At 35.5% G+C, this 15,119-nt stretch overlaps 2 protein-coding genes across 2 annotated transcripts; one reads left to right on the plus strand and one right to left on the minus strand.

Moving 5' to 3' along the window:
- The first annotated feature begins 227 nt into the window (after positions 1-227).
- On the plus strand, positions 228-2,459 carry LOC111373380 (UDP-glucuronate 4-epimerase 3-like). The gene has a single exon (XM_022995896.1). It carries the CDS (start codon positions 666-668, stop codon positions 1,971-1,973), a length of 1,308 nt encoding a protein of 435 aa, XP_022851664.1. The 5' UTR covers positions 228-665; the 3' UTR covers positions 1,974-2,459.
- Positions 2,460-7,233: 4,774 nt separating this feature from the next.
- LOC111373381 (tRNA 2'-phosphotransferase 1-like) lies at positions 7,234-12,128 on the minus strand. Its single transcript, XM_022995897.1, has 8 exons — positions 11,866-12,128; positions 11,661-11,750; positions 10,892-11,039; positions 9,738-9,827; positions 8,774-8,828; positions 8,552-8,674; positions 7,694-7,750; positions 7,234-7,598 (listed from the first exon to the last, which is right to left on the minus strand). Exons 1-8 carry the CDS (start codon positions 12,042-12,044, stop codon positions 7,462-7,464), a joined length of 879 nt encoding a protein of 292 aa, XP_022851665.1. The 5' UTR covers positions 12,045-12,128; the 3' UTR covers positions 7,234-7,461.
- Positions 12,129-15,119: the final 2,991 nt, after the last annotated feature.

Here is a 15,119-nt window from a genome sequence, read left to right on the forward strand (position 1 = left end):
ATACACTTAAGAGGTTGGAGAATGCAGCCACTAAAATAATAGGTCAAGGACCAATTTGCTTCATTTGCAATAGGTTGCGACCTTAACCTTAATTTTCCCTCCTTTTATTTTACTAATCATGTTTTTGGCATAATATATTTTCATTAATCATGTTCTTGTTTGACTATGTTCATGATTCTCCAAGAGTCCACTTTCTCTTACTCTTCCATTAATTATTTTTTAAATTTCTTCAAACTTGATTCTTATCCCTCCACTCACTTTAATCCAACCCTAAAATCTCTCTCTCTCTCTCTCTCTAAAATAAATCGACTTCTAATAAATGATCAAACTATGAAAATCAATTTTTAATTAAAAAAAAAAGGAAAGAAAAAGGAAAAAGCCCACCACCATGACCAACCACCAGTGCTTCCAAGAACCAGAAGATTATTATCAATAAAGCATCAAAATCTTCCATAGCACCACCTCCAAGACTCCTTCACCTGCCTTTTTTCTTACATTTTTCTTATTTCGTACAATTATTAGCGAATAAAACTTTTTTCTTTTGTTGGTGTCATTTTTCAAACCCTAGACTTGTTCTGTTATTTCTGGAAAATCTTTAGATTAGCCAACAATACAGGGGATTTCCCATCTGGGTATTCTTCAAATCTTCAAGATTTTAGAGTGTAATGTTACAGATGAAGCACATTGATAACACCCCTTCAATCCCAGGTAAGTTTAAGATGGAGAAATCCCCATACAATAGGCTGAGGTTGCATTCATCTCTAGCCAAGCTCACCTTCTGGTCTATTGTTTTCCTTGGCTTGATCTTTGTGTTCTTTTATAGATCACCATCTTCTTCCTCTCCTGTCACGTCAGATCTCAATAGGAGGTCCCTCAGAACCAACTTTTACGGTGGTCCTGCCTGGGAGAAAAGGGTCAGGACCTCAGCTAAAATCAGGTCAAGAAATGGGATTTTGGTTTTGGTTACAGGGGCTGCTGGTTTTGTAGGCACCCATGTTTCTGCCGCCCTCAAGCGCCGTGGGGATGGCGTTCTTGGGCTTGATAATTTCAACGACTATTATGATCCGTCCCTTAAGAGGGCTCGGCAGGCGCTCTTGGAGCGCACTGGGGTGTACATTGTGGAGGGTGATATCAATGATGTTGCCCTCTTGAAGAAACTTTTCGATATTGTCCCATTTACCCATGTCATGCATTTGGCTGCACAGGCTGGGGTGCGCTATGCCATGGAAAATCCTAGCTCCTATGTCCATAGCAACATTGCTGGCCTGGTTAGTTTGCTTGAGGTTTGCAAGAGCGCAAATCCTCAGCCTGCTATTGTGTGGGCTTCAAGCAGTTCTGTTTATGGATTGAATACAAAAGTGCCCTTTTCAGAGAAGGATCGGACTGATCAGCCTGCTAGTTTGTATGCTGCAACTAAGAAGGCTGGTGAGGAGATTGCACATACTTATAACCATATATATGGACTTTCGCTTACCGGATTGAGGTTCTTCACGGTTTATGGACCTTGGGGTAGGCCAGACATGGCATATTTCTTTTTTAGTAGAGATATTTTGAAGGGGAAGTCAATTCAGATCTTTGAGGCTGCTAATCATGGTACAGTTGCGAGGGATTTCACTTACATTGATGATATTGTGAAGGGTTGTTTGGGGGCACTGGACACCGCTGAAAAGAGTACCGGTAGTGGTGGCAAGAAGAAGGGGCCAGCACAATTACGTGTGTACAATTTGGGAAACACATCTCCTGTACCTGTTTCAGATCTTGTGAGCATTTTGGAGAGGCTACTCAAGGTGAAGGCCAAGAGGATGATTATGAAGTTGCCAAGGAATGGGGATGTGCAATTCACACACGCCAACATAAGCTTGGCTCAGAGGGAGCTTGGATATAAGCCGACGACTGATCTCAAGACAGGATTGAAGAAATTCGTTCAATGGTATCTCAGTTACTATGGTAATGGGAAGAAGAGTGCACAGTAATACAATATTTTTTCAGTTGTGGTAGAATCATTTCATTCTTGTTTATTTTGATTCTTATGATTGGTTTTAATCTATCCGTCACCTCCATTATCTTGTTTCCATATATTTCAATGATTTCATATACGGAGGAAATTACGAAGCCCATGAAGAAGAAGCTTTTATGGTTGTGGGCATTTCTTGCTTGGACATTCTGGTCTGTATCAAAAGACACGACAAACTTTGGTGGTTCATGGGAATTGTTGTAGTTTTACCACTGTAGAAATTGTCTGATAAAGCAATATGCTGATTGTTGGACTTGTATCATCTTTATGATATCCAAATAAATAAGTAATCGATAATTTGTCTATAACATACTTTATGTGAAACATTAAATGACTCGTGACTCAAATTTTTACTTAATTACTGCTTTGGCAAAAGCTGATGTATTGGACTATCTACTTTTATAGGCTTATTCATCATGAAATATTATTAGTTTGCTTCTTTACACTGTTTCACCGACTTACTAGGAGTTTATCGCGTTGGTCTCTAACTTAAGGAGCTCCATGTTAGTACATATGGTTATGTTCAGGAATTGCGTTCCCGGTTTTTGGATCCACATAGTAGCTGCCCATGCTTGGAAGCCTGGAATTGCTGGTTTAGGTAATAAGTCTAAATTTTCTCTTCAATATACAGCATTTTATAGAATCTCTTTCCTTCCATTCATATAGATGTTTGCATATATAGGATTATGTGGTATAAAAGCTATCATAATTTATGAGGGAACTTTTGAGAACTTCTTTAGCACAATCCAATGTAGAACTGTGGTTAAAGGCCAGCACTTCAAGGATGTCTTGATAAGTCACATACTTTTGGTCTGTCTTATCATTTGTCAAGGGAATGATTTATTAGGAACAACAACAAATTAAGCTATATTATCCCTTGTTTAAAAAGCTTTCTGAGGCTTCGAGGTGCGCAATGCATCTTACGTGACGACACTCTCATTAAAATGCCTTGAAGTGTTCACCTTGTGGAATTTCCAAGGATTACGCATCGATTTAGCGAGGCTTATGCTTCGATTTATAGAGTGTGCCTCAGGATTTAGCTCAGGATGGTTATGGTTTGTCCTTATTTATCTTGCGTTTTCTGGATTTCTCATTATTGGTATCGCCTTTTGGGCGATTTTAATAGATTAGAACGTTATAGAGATTTTTTTGCCTGCCTTTTCTGCTGAGCCTAAGGGTGGCTAAGGTGTGCGCTCGTTTGTATTGTCTTTTATAGGGATTTCAATATTGACTTAAGCTTTTTGGGCTATTTTTATAGCCTAGGACTTTCTACATTCGTTTTGTTTTCTCGTTCTTTATGCCTTCACACGGAAGGAGATGGAGAAAGCATGATTACAATTAGAGCATCACCAAAAAGAAAAAGAAGAAACCAAAGTCATGAAGAGGAGGAAGAGAAATCAGATATGTCGAGTTTGTTTTATTGTGGATTTTCCAAATAGTATTTAGTTTATTACGAGTTTGCTTTGTATTCTTATATTTCATTGAGTTATTTTACTAGGTTGTCTCTTGATCCTTATGCCCCAACTTGCATATATAAAATGCTTTATTACCTGACTGAACCTATTTAAAACATCAGTGTTCTCAATAAATTTGAATGTTAGCTACGTGAATCTATGCCCTTAGGAACGAATGGGCTGTACACCATTAATGACAGTAAAGGAAAATCATTGGTGAACCTGATTATGCTATACTAATAGTTTACTTAACATTAACTAGTATCAATCTTAAATAGGCTGGATAAGTATGGGATCCCTTGCATGTTAATCAAATTTAATTTTGAAGCCTATCCTCAGAGCTTATGAAGATACAATCTAATAAGTTGTTCATTGTCTATGATGAACCGTCAATGATACGTGTGCCCGATACAGCACATGTTAGATATGTCGACATGTGATATTTCAAAGAATATTGAATGACAGGCTGTTGACATGTTAATTAAAATCTTTAAAGTTCTTTATTTATACTGTATAAGTTTTTAGTTTTATACTCATTATTAATTTTTCTTGTTAAAAACTTTTAAATAAAAGTATTTATATGTTATTTAATAATAACTTTGAGTTAAAAATATATAATATTTCAAATAAAAAATGAAAAATGACCATGGTAGAGTATCAGAGAAGTGTTGATATTCAATACGTGTTAGACACGGACACGTTACTGAAGTTGAAGTGCCTATGCAACATAGTTCATTGTTGAGGTAAATGGGAAAAAATTTAAAGGGATTAGTTGCAGATGGAAAATATATACTGTCCTCCCTTTTAAGAACAGTTTCATAAAGAAGTTGAGTGTGCCTATAAGTCACCAGCACCTGTCTCGTAAATGAAACTACTTCTTGCTCTGTCCTTTACCAATACAGCAAATACAGCCTTTGATGCTACTCTCTTACTGTAACTGGAACTCCTTAATTAGTAAGAATGCTCTTCCCATGTGCTGTGGAAAGGGAGATAGTTTGCAGAATGAGGTTGTATGTAATCAATGTGAACTGATATAATCTTCTGGTGAAAGGATCCTTCCTTCTTAAGTGATTTCTGTGATGATTTTCATATACTTATCTTAGCTTCTTTAGGAGTGATTTTTTTGATAATTTTTGTATATCGACCGTTAAGGTGCAGCGTGATTTGATTGTGCTTGACCATCTCTACTTTCGACTATAAAGTTCTTTCTGGTATTTCCATTTTGACCTCTTTAAAGCCATTTTTATTATCCTTATTTTTCCGGACATGTAAAAAGGTTAAACCCTAACCTTAAGGGTCCCCCACCACCCCTGTCTGGAGCATCGTGAAGGAGGTAAATCGCAGGTTATGCCTCCAAGGGTACAGGGTGGAAGGCTGTTTGTACACTTGCACTTATCCAAGAGCCAAATCCATATTTCAGGATTCGAACTCTTGACGCAGCAGCTTCAAGCAAAGCTGGATTTCTCCACCCTTCCCTTTTACCACTTGGAGATGTGCCCTGGGGGTAGTTTCTCCACCCTCCCCTTTCTCCACCCTCCCCTTTTCCGGACATGTAGTTTCGATTGGTGGTGGTTTTAGTTTATGAAGAATTCTTCTATTTAAATTGTATAATATGGATCTCAAATTCTTCTATTTAAATTATACAATAAGCAATCCCTTGTTCGTTGTACTGTGCAGTACTCTGTGCCAAACATGGTCTTACCTTGTTTAGGTTGGCGATTCAGTGTATCCACTATTAAAGAAGAGGTGTATAACAGTAAAAGGGTTTACCATCTGTTGTCTTGATCTACATTTCTTCTAGAAGTGCTTTCAGAAAGAATTTTTTTCATTTTTGTTTGAAAAGTAATTTTCAAAATAATTTTCTATTACAAAAGTACTTTTAGAGAAGTCACATTGTATCAACTTTCTCTAAAAATTCTTTTATCTATTTGCTTTCTAATAAAATATGCCTACAATTGAAATTCAAGAATATAATTTCAATGACTGCAAAAAGAGGCGTTTTACATTAATAAATGGAAAAAACTTTACATTAATATGTAAATGAATATAAGCCTTTGTTTGTCATCCTTTTAACAATGCTTGCTCCGGAAACATTTTTCATCATATATTCACACAATAAAATACTCTACATTCAAATCAATAAAGCTTCTTTAAATTTTAATCACACATTGTCCAAAAAATACTATTCAAAACTTTATAATATCTCCCATATTTGAAAACAAACAAGCGCTAAGTTTAGATTCATCTTAACCTTATATTTGGTAGTTCTAATACATTAAAATTAGGAGCCATGCTACATAAATAGGGGCCAGCACCTCAGCCCTGTCATAGGCCCGAGCAGCAAAATGCTAAAATTAGATTGACATTTTACTAATGAGTGATACATTTTCTTTAAAAAAATTAAAAACAAAATCATAAAATGAAATTTACTTGCCAATTTAAGTGTACAAGACAATTAAAAAATGTTTTTACCTAAAATTTTGCAATTCGTTTATCCATTATCCTATTTATTTGCATTAAAATTAGACTGCGATGTTGCTGTTAAAATTAGGAAATCCTTAAGACTTCTCAATGTTGTATGAGAATGTAATTTCCACCGTTTAAAATAATTAATTCTTTAATATTAATAATATAAACGACTAATTTATTACGTTAAAAGAACTAAAACAGTAAATCTTGAATTTCTATAAACTAATATTGAAACCATAAATCATATCAACACTAGATGACTGTTCATCAGTTTCATGAAGCCAAAAAATACAATATTTATTCACATAATGTACATCAATCTAATTTAAGCTTGACGTAAAAAGAGAAAAAAATAAAATAAAATAAAATAAAATAAAAATCACTAAGATTAATGCGAGGCTATATTTACCCCTATATCGGCCTGATTGGAGGCAGTTAGGGACACGACACAGCCTATGACGAAGAAGTCCCTCACATCTTGACACATAATTATTCACGAGACAAGTGTGGAATATCGTACAAAACTCTATATTTTCTACCATATGATGCACAATAGAGATATGAGAACTATTCCTCCTACAAATAAATTTGACAAATAATCAACACATTTAAGTTAATCTAACAATCAAGACCTATTAAACCTCTTAAAATCACATCCCCACATACAATTCAAACACACCATGATGAACGTTTTAATATACGTTTATGGTTATATCAACTGAAATTGAGGCTAAAGATTATTTGTCAAATTCATTGGCATAAGAAACAATCTCCTAGAGATATTTGGCAGAGTAACTTAAATGACTCATAACTATCGTTGAAGTCGTAACAAATTTACAATGAGGAGCTAAAAGGCATTATCATCCCACCTTAGCCCGACTGGTAGTGATGGCTCGACTCGGTCCTTTAACCCACGAGCTCGGCTCGGGCTCGTGATCAGCCGAGCTTGTGGAAGACGAGCCGAGCTCGAGCTCGGCTCGGCCCACGAGCTCCTGAATATTTTAATTTTTTTGGTAAATTTGCACATTTTGAACATTTTTTTAAAAAAATAAATTAATATTTTTTTACGAGAGCTCGTGGGCTCGTCAAAATGGCTCGTGGGTTCGACGAGCCGAGCCTGGGATTGAGCCCTTGCTCAGCTCAGGCTCAGGCTTGTCCAATCCGCCCATGAGCCGGGTTTTGACGAGCCAAGCGATCGAGCCGATAAGCCGCTTGACCCGTTTGACATCCCTACCGACTGGCCGGCCCTTAGTTTTCAATACCTTCGTCAAAACATGTATTAACACTTTCGGAGTCGAAAGCTTCAAAGGGACAAAATTATTCTCATAGTCAAGTTACATTCCAACTTAGTCATTTACAATTTGATGAATAACACTATTCAAGAAGATGATCCATGTAGATACAACATAAAATCCGTCCCATTCCATGACACCTATCAAGCTATGCTGATGTTTGGTAAAGATACAGAAATCCCACCTTAAAAGATGCAAATGGCCATAGATATATTCAAAGAGAAGATAAATTCTACTTGCCCGTCTGAAATGGTATAAGCTCTCTCTTTGGCCACAATTCTACCTTCCGGAAATACTTCACAGGAACCACTCCATTGAAACCCTCAGTCAAGATCACCTTGTTATCGGAAATGTAAAGTTTCATTCCATCTGGAATAAAAGATGATGAATTTAGAAACAATATTATAAAAGCAAAAATGTGGTGTACATTAAACAAGAACTATCACAATGTTCATATAATGTACCTTCCATAGCTTTTCTTACATCAAGAAAGATCAACAAATTGACATCTCGTCTCATCCCTGAAAAATCACGTCACACATATCATCAAACCACCAATGCAATGACCTATTTAAATAAGTCGAAAACAAACAAAAAATTAAGCCTTCTTCCCAATAAATCTAAATACGAAGAAAATCTGTAACAAATACAAATTTCCCGTTTTATCTGAAGAAAAAGAAAACATAATGGGAACATGACTAAGCCACCGAAGTGTGACACTTTTTAATGCATACAACGTTGCACATGTAAGTCTGGATGATATCTTACCAAAAATTTCAAGATAGAAGCCTTTTACTTTAGGGTTCAATTGACAATCTTTATCAATAATCTTCTGCAAGAAGCAGGTTATTTTACATACAAACAGAGCTCCCCAAAATTTTAAGGTCTATACTATATCCCAGGGCTAAAAAAGGAAGAAAGCCAGCTATCTCACGTTATACTTCAAGGAAGAAAGGTTACTTCAATTTTAAGCATCGATGCACATAATTGTATCATTGCTAATAGACTGAAAAGTAAAACATTAATGGCATGTTTGGTAAGTAGGATTGGAGAACACTAGACAATACTATGATGAAACACAATCGAGAATCTTGTTCCTTAAGCTATACAGTCATGCATACCAAACATGCAACAAATATACCAAACCAATATGGTGAGTCATGCCCTGTATATGTGCTCAAGAACCATTTGCTTGTTTCTTTGCTCGGTAATCGTAATCAAGCGACAAGCGGGCACATAAAGAATGCGGAAAGTAAATTTGCTCACAAAGCAACTGCATGATAAAACAGAGCACACAACAAAACTAACATCAAATATCTCACCACTAATAACTTCACCATCTGTTGGCAAGCCACAAGAGAAATGTACATGTAATCTCTTCATGCATTTGAGACCATGTTCTAAAATTGATTCCAAGTTCTTCTTGTAGGTCCCATGTACACACACTGCACAATATCGATATGGGTGGAAACTCTTAGAAGTAGAACAGTTAACTTGATCTCTTCAAGAAGAGAAATAGATGACAATCCAAAGTAACATCTCACCTAGTACTTCTTCAGGTGAAAGTATAGGTTTCAACAAGCTCTCCGTTTCAACTGTCTGTCTACCAAATAAATTTAGAAAAGAGAATGAAAATGGGACACAAAAATAATCAAATGGTGCAACCAAATAAAGATGAACAATTAACTTTGAAAAGAAATTCAAAGCAAAAATACATTGAAAGAGGAAATCTTAACATCTCAATACAAAACTGCATGATAGAATGCTAAGAAATATTACAAGTTCAACATAAATTGGCGCTTGAAACATGCAAATAATACAACCCAAAAAGGAAAACAAATTGATTCATCGTCCTCATCAGACATAAAAGGTTGAAGTCGTATCCTAATCAATTCAATTCAACTATTCAATTTTTCTAAAATTTTATAGATTATATTTCTGAACTCAATATCTCAAATCTATGAATCAATGCTTCTTTCCTGTGACCTAAGAAATTGATATTAACATAAAAGAGTTCACATTTAAATAACATTTTCTATCTAATCGATCATCATATAATTTTAAATAATAGTGTCTTCACTACCCATTACTAATACATTTTTCAGGGTTCAATCAAAATCAGCAGCTTTTGGACACTGATAAACTTATACAAGTATATAAAAAGATTATAGCAAGATGATGAACTATAAAAATTGCAGCATTACACACTTCTAATAGAAATTACCACCACCTATCTAAGATTTTCAGAATTAAAGTTCCACTGAACGTTTCAACTTTCACCAATTCTGAGAATTAAAACTTTAGTAGTATACCACTAAAATTCATTAAAGAATCTCATATCCCAACTTCATCAAACTAAATCCCAATAAACTTCATTCCTTCAACATAGAAATGAGAAAGGGAGAAATAACGTTTAATATAACAGAAATGATGGGCTACTTTCAGTTATCAATTTTATTTGAACTACTACAGCCCAGTCCTAGTTGCAATTTTTGGACAATCCATTACCGCTATGGTGTGGCCTTGATTTGCACGTATGAGAAGCTCCCCATTTTCTTCCAATAGGCTAAACCTTTGTTTATTATCCTTTTTGACAGCCTGTTAGATATTAAATTAAGGAGAAAGATTGTTGTTAGACAAAAATTTATATATGAAAAACAGAAATAGCAAGTCATATGAAAAAAAAAAACGCGTATTTGACTGAAAATTATTATTATATTAACATCTATACATTGAGAAGCACATTTCTATGTTGTGATGCTCCATGATAGTTAGCAGGGCATCAGAAAGGGGAACAGCACAGAAAGGAACACAAACTTTGAAGGCCAAAGTATTATTGAACACCTCACAAGCAAGTATTAATCTATAACAACATTTGACCAGCTTAACATGAACTTATTTAAAGACCCTGCCAAGTTTTGTTAAAAACAACCGAGTCATCTTACAAAACCTAATGGGTTCTAGTCATGTATTGCTGATAAAATGATTCTTCTGCTCCACCCTGACCCAGAAGGCTCAGAATTATTAGGGTAGTAAGCAAAACCCCCACATGAAGATGATTAGACAAAATTCGACTTTCCTCCAACAAATGAAGATGATCCTACACAACACCATTATTAATTATTAGTAATAAAGACATGACCATGCCAGGTAAACTTCCAACGTTAAAAAAATAATAATAAATAAATAAATAAATAGTACAACACTCTAAACTAAGACACAGTCCAAAATGCTAAGGCTAATAATAGAAAACCAGATACTTCAAAACAATAAGCGCATGCCTCAGGCCCTAAGCTGCCATGAGGCATACGCCTTGAAAATAGCACTCAATTCGTAAGCTTTGAGTTGTCTAATGAACATCTCACATGAGACATGCCTCAAGATGTAACCTCTGAAAAATAATTTCCAAGAGTACAAACGAGGAATTGCAGATGGCTTCAAAATTCAAATGACAGGGCTATCCCTGAATAGAGACTCAAAGGGTAAAAATAAAAGGATGACCACTGATCTATCTTTGATCGGCAACTTCCAAAATCTTAGAAAGAACACTTGAAGAAATTTACCAACTAAAAGTAGTCAACGGAACATAAACGTACATTACCATATGGTACTTGATATGAATTCTTCACATTAGATTTATATACAGAGATAAAAGAACAAACCTCTCTAACATCATCAACTGTATGCATGTGTAGTGGAATATTGGCAAAGGTTTTCAGTTTTAGCTTTAGCAGGTCTTGGACCTTGACATATCCATCACTCCTCATGTCCAATTTCAGCTCAGAAGCCATGTGTCGCAGTATACGCGTTCTGAAATTATTGACAACAAATAGCTAACGTAAGTAAATAATAATTGGAGAGATGCCTCAACTACATTTAACTGTGCAAGATTTTAGTATTCGTTTCATATCCAGTTAACCCTAAATTATTAAAAATAATAATAATAATAAAAAGATTAGAACCCAATGGAACGCTATGATATCTGGAAAATACTAATCACCTTCTCTGGGACTTCTTTTTTTCTTAAAAGAAATAATAATAGCTGTAAAAACAATAAATTATGGTCTACAAGAAGGATTCAAATAAATATTAAGAAAATTATCTCTTTTATAAACTAGTTTTCAGCATAACATCAAAAGCATAAGTAATGCAATGTCGTAAAAACCTTTCAGAATGCCATGTTTTCTGTAATCATATTAGTTCAAGATATCACACTTTAATTAGAAGCCATTTGGATTAAACTTTTCCGCGGCCATTCCTGCTTTAAACCCATAAAAAAATTCCAAAATTATTGATTATACTGGTGTAAATTGGATAATCTTCTTCATCTTCATTCCTTTTTTTGTTCCTTATACGACAATTAAATACTAACTGATCCAAAAATAATTAAAAAAAAAATCACATAAATAAAGAGCAATACTAATTGCATACAGCAGTCTGCCAAGAGCATCAATCTTATCTTTGCAAGAGCCACCGCCACGGCCTCTTAATCTTTCCCGATTATCATTCTTCTCCAGCCCTCTTCATCCAACCCACCACAAATTATATCCAAAAATTAGTAAAAGAGTTCAGAAAATAAAATTATAATCTTTGATATGAAAACAAACAATTTCGAGGGAAAACACACAAAACATACCTTCTGCTGGAACCAGAGGAAGCAGTGAAAGAAGCATTTTTTTTGAAACTGTCCATCAAAATTCGGATTCGAAACCCGGAACGTACCAGAGGAAGAGGGCTAATCGGAAGCGGGTTTGGCAGATAAACAACGCGGCAGCGCAGAATTCTCAATCCACTGCTACTGAGTGAAGCCCACATGTGCTTTTGAGCGGATTTGCGTAGCTTCTTTTGAACTGTACGTGTGATAGCGCCATGGTTGCTGAATTAGTTGGGTAAACGAATCGTTGGGTAAACGAAACCGGTAACAAATGACTTGCAACTTATAAATATATCCTCAAAAAATTGGAGACATTTGAAAAATCATATGTAAAGTATTTTGAAAATAAAAAATATGGTGTAAACCATTGTGTCACATTTTAATATTTAAAAATAACTTTCACATTTTTTATTAAAAAATGACATATAATATTACTCTTATTAAAAAGCGCTGTTTTCATTCGAAAAATAGATAGAAATTTCAAGAAAGTAATAGAAAACAAATTAACAAATACTAAAAAAGTGATAAAAATTCAAAAAGTAACAGAAATTTAGCCCCCGTTTATTTTCCATTATTTTCAAAATGCATTTTTTCTCTTATTTTCAACCATGTTCTTCAATAAAAAATATTACATGCAAATTCAAAACTTTTTCTTATTTTTTAACCACACATTCTCCATCAAATCATTATTGCAAAATGTATTTTTGACAAATAATGAAAATCAAATAAGCCATTAAAAAAAGTGACAAAAAAAAGTAACTCAAATAAAATAGCGACGAACTCAAAAAAGTGTTGGTGTGAGTTCTTAAAGCTAATTTTAGGAAATAGAATCATCATATCAAGGAATAGAATTAAGCACTTTAATTGTAGAATCAATCAATTAGCAAAGATTTTGTATTATCCAAAAATAGGAGTATTCACTCTCCTATATAATTATATAAATTGTATTCTACCTATTGGAAATATATGACAGAAAAAGTTAACTTCTTTATGTAATTGTGACATGGTATCAGAGCAAGGCACAAGATCCATGGTCTTCCTCGACAAATTTCTTGTGACTCTGCTCTTGTGAACATTTTCACAAACACATGGAGGGCCCCAATATTATCAATGACTCCAGCTAATCCCTACTCAATTCTGATGCCACGCTTACATAACTCACACACAAAATTTCTGAAACCTTAACCAAAACACACATATCACCTCCACTCATTGAGAACTCACCTCAGATTGGCATAAAATTGAATGACACGAACTATGGCTTGTGGTCCCAGATTATGGAAATGTACATTTCTAGGAAAGATAAATCGGGTTACCTTACTGGAGATACTCCTCCACCTCTGCCGACCAACCCATCCTTTAGAAAGTGACAAACAGAGAATGCCAGAATGCCATTATCAAGGGATGGATTATTAATTCACTTGAACTTGGACTCATTGGCAATTTTATTCGTTTTTCCACTGCAAGAGAAGTCTGGGATGCAATTGCCACTACTTATTTTGATGGGAATGATAAATCCCAAGTCTATGATCTTCGAAGAAGGGTGACACGACTGAGACAAGCAGGAAGATCTGTGGAGAAATACTACACTGAACTGTAAGGGTTGTAGCATGAAATTGACTTTCGTCACCCAAACCCGATGAAATGCGCTGCTGACATAAACTAATTCAACAATTTGACCCAAGAAGATCGAGTTTATACATTTCTTGATGGGCTCGAACGACTGGCTTGAAAGCATACAGAGTAGAGTTTTATAGATGGAGCCATTCCCTACCGTCGAGCAGGCTTATGCATACGTTCATCGAGAGGTGCTACAACAGGCGGTCATGGCATCTAAAGATTCCGACGAACCTCCCGGAGCAATTCTGGCTAGCAAAGGACTGAGGCTTGGGTCGACTGCTAGAGTGAATTCTTTAAAAGGAGGTCCAAATAGAAGTGGGTCAAAAAAGTCAAAGGGAGTGGATGAAGAAATGAAATGTTCCTACTGTGGAAATAGTAAACATACACGGGAATATTGTTTTAAACTCAATGGGTACCCTAATTGGTGGCATGAGTTGCACGAAAAAAAGAACAAAAATGGGGCCGGTACTGATAGGCGAACGGGCAAGGTAGCTATGGTAATAGCTAACTCTTCTCTCAAAATGGATCTTTTCAAGATACGGATCCCGCATCAGAACTAGGTGATCTTGGTTCAGTTTTTGTTACATCATCTAGTGCCAGGAATAATAATTTTTGGCTACTTGACTTCGGGGCAACTGACCATATGACATACGATGAAAGATATTTTACTCAGATGTCCTTGCCCCGACGCACCAGTATTGCAAATGCTAACAAAGTTATTTCCTCAGTCACCGAAGCTGGCTCTGTATCTCTGTCTCATTCCCTACATTTATCTCATACTTTACTTGTTCCATCACTTTCACATAAATTATTATCTGTAAGTCAAATGACTATTGAATTAAACTGTTCAGTACTGATGTATCCAAACTTTTGTTTTATTCAGGATATTCTCACCAAGGAGATACTTGGGCGTGGTACTAAGAGAGGGGGGTTATATTACATGGAGGATTTCAGTGTAGGTCATACTCATCATGTTCAGAGCAATGGGAAGGAATGACAGGTTTGGCTGTGGCATCGTTGTCTTGGACATCCATCATTCGGTTATTTAAGACACTTGTTACCAAGTCTTTTTTTGAATAAGGAAGTTTCTGAGTTTAAATGTAATACATGCACTTTAGCAAAAAGTCAACGTACTTCTTATTTGTCAAGCATGAATAAAAGCAGTGTTCATTTTTCCTTAGTACACTCGGATCTATGGGGTCCTTCACTCGTTACTACAATATATGGGGTTCATTGGTTTGTTATCTTTATTGATGACTGTACTCACATAACTTAACTCTATTTATTAAGGAATAAAGACAATGTGTTCAAAGTATTTCAGTCATTCCATGCCATGATCCGACTCAGTTCTCTGCTAAACTCAAAGTTCTTTACTCTAATAATGGTGGTGAATTCATTAACCAACGTTTTCGTGCCTACTTTGAACAGCACGATCCCATTCACGAGACTTCTTGCCCTCAGACTCCTCAACAAATCGACCCATTCTTGAAACTACATAAGCTCTCCTTCATGAAGCCTATGTTCCTAACTACTACTGGCCTGATGCAGTGTCCACAGCCGTATACTTACTCAATCGGATGCCCTCTAAGGTTTTGAATTTTAAGACTCCACTTTAG

The sequence above is a fragment of the Olea europaea genome, unplaced genomic scaffold (assembly GCF_002742605.1).
Source record: "Olea europaea var. sylvestris unplaced genomic scaffold, O_europaea_v1 scaffold112, whole genome shotgun sequence".
Classification (NCBI taxonomy): domain Eukaryota; kingdom Viridiplantae; phylum Streptophyta; class Magnoliopsida; order Lamiales; family Oleaceae; genus Olea; species Olea europaea.

Bases quoted from the DNA above. Each gene is read 5' to 3' on its own strand.
- LOC111373380 (XM_022995896.1), top strand. From the start codon at position 666: ATGTTACAGATGAAGCACATTGATAACACCCCTTCAATCCCAGGTAAG.
- LOC111373381 (XM_022995897.1), bottom strand. From the start codon at position 12,044: ATGTGGGCTTCACTCAGTAGCAGTGGATTGAGAATTCTGCGCTGCCGC. The intron at 8,829-9,737 runs GTAATGGATTGT...TTTGGTAGACAG, and splicing joins ATCAAGGCCACACCATAGCG to ACAGTTGAAACGGAGAGCTT. The intron at 8,675-8,773 runs GTGAGATGTTAC...GATATTGTGCAG, and splicing joins TTCACCTGAAGAAGTACTAG to TGTGTGTACATGGGACCTAC.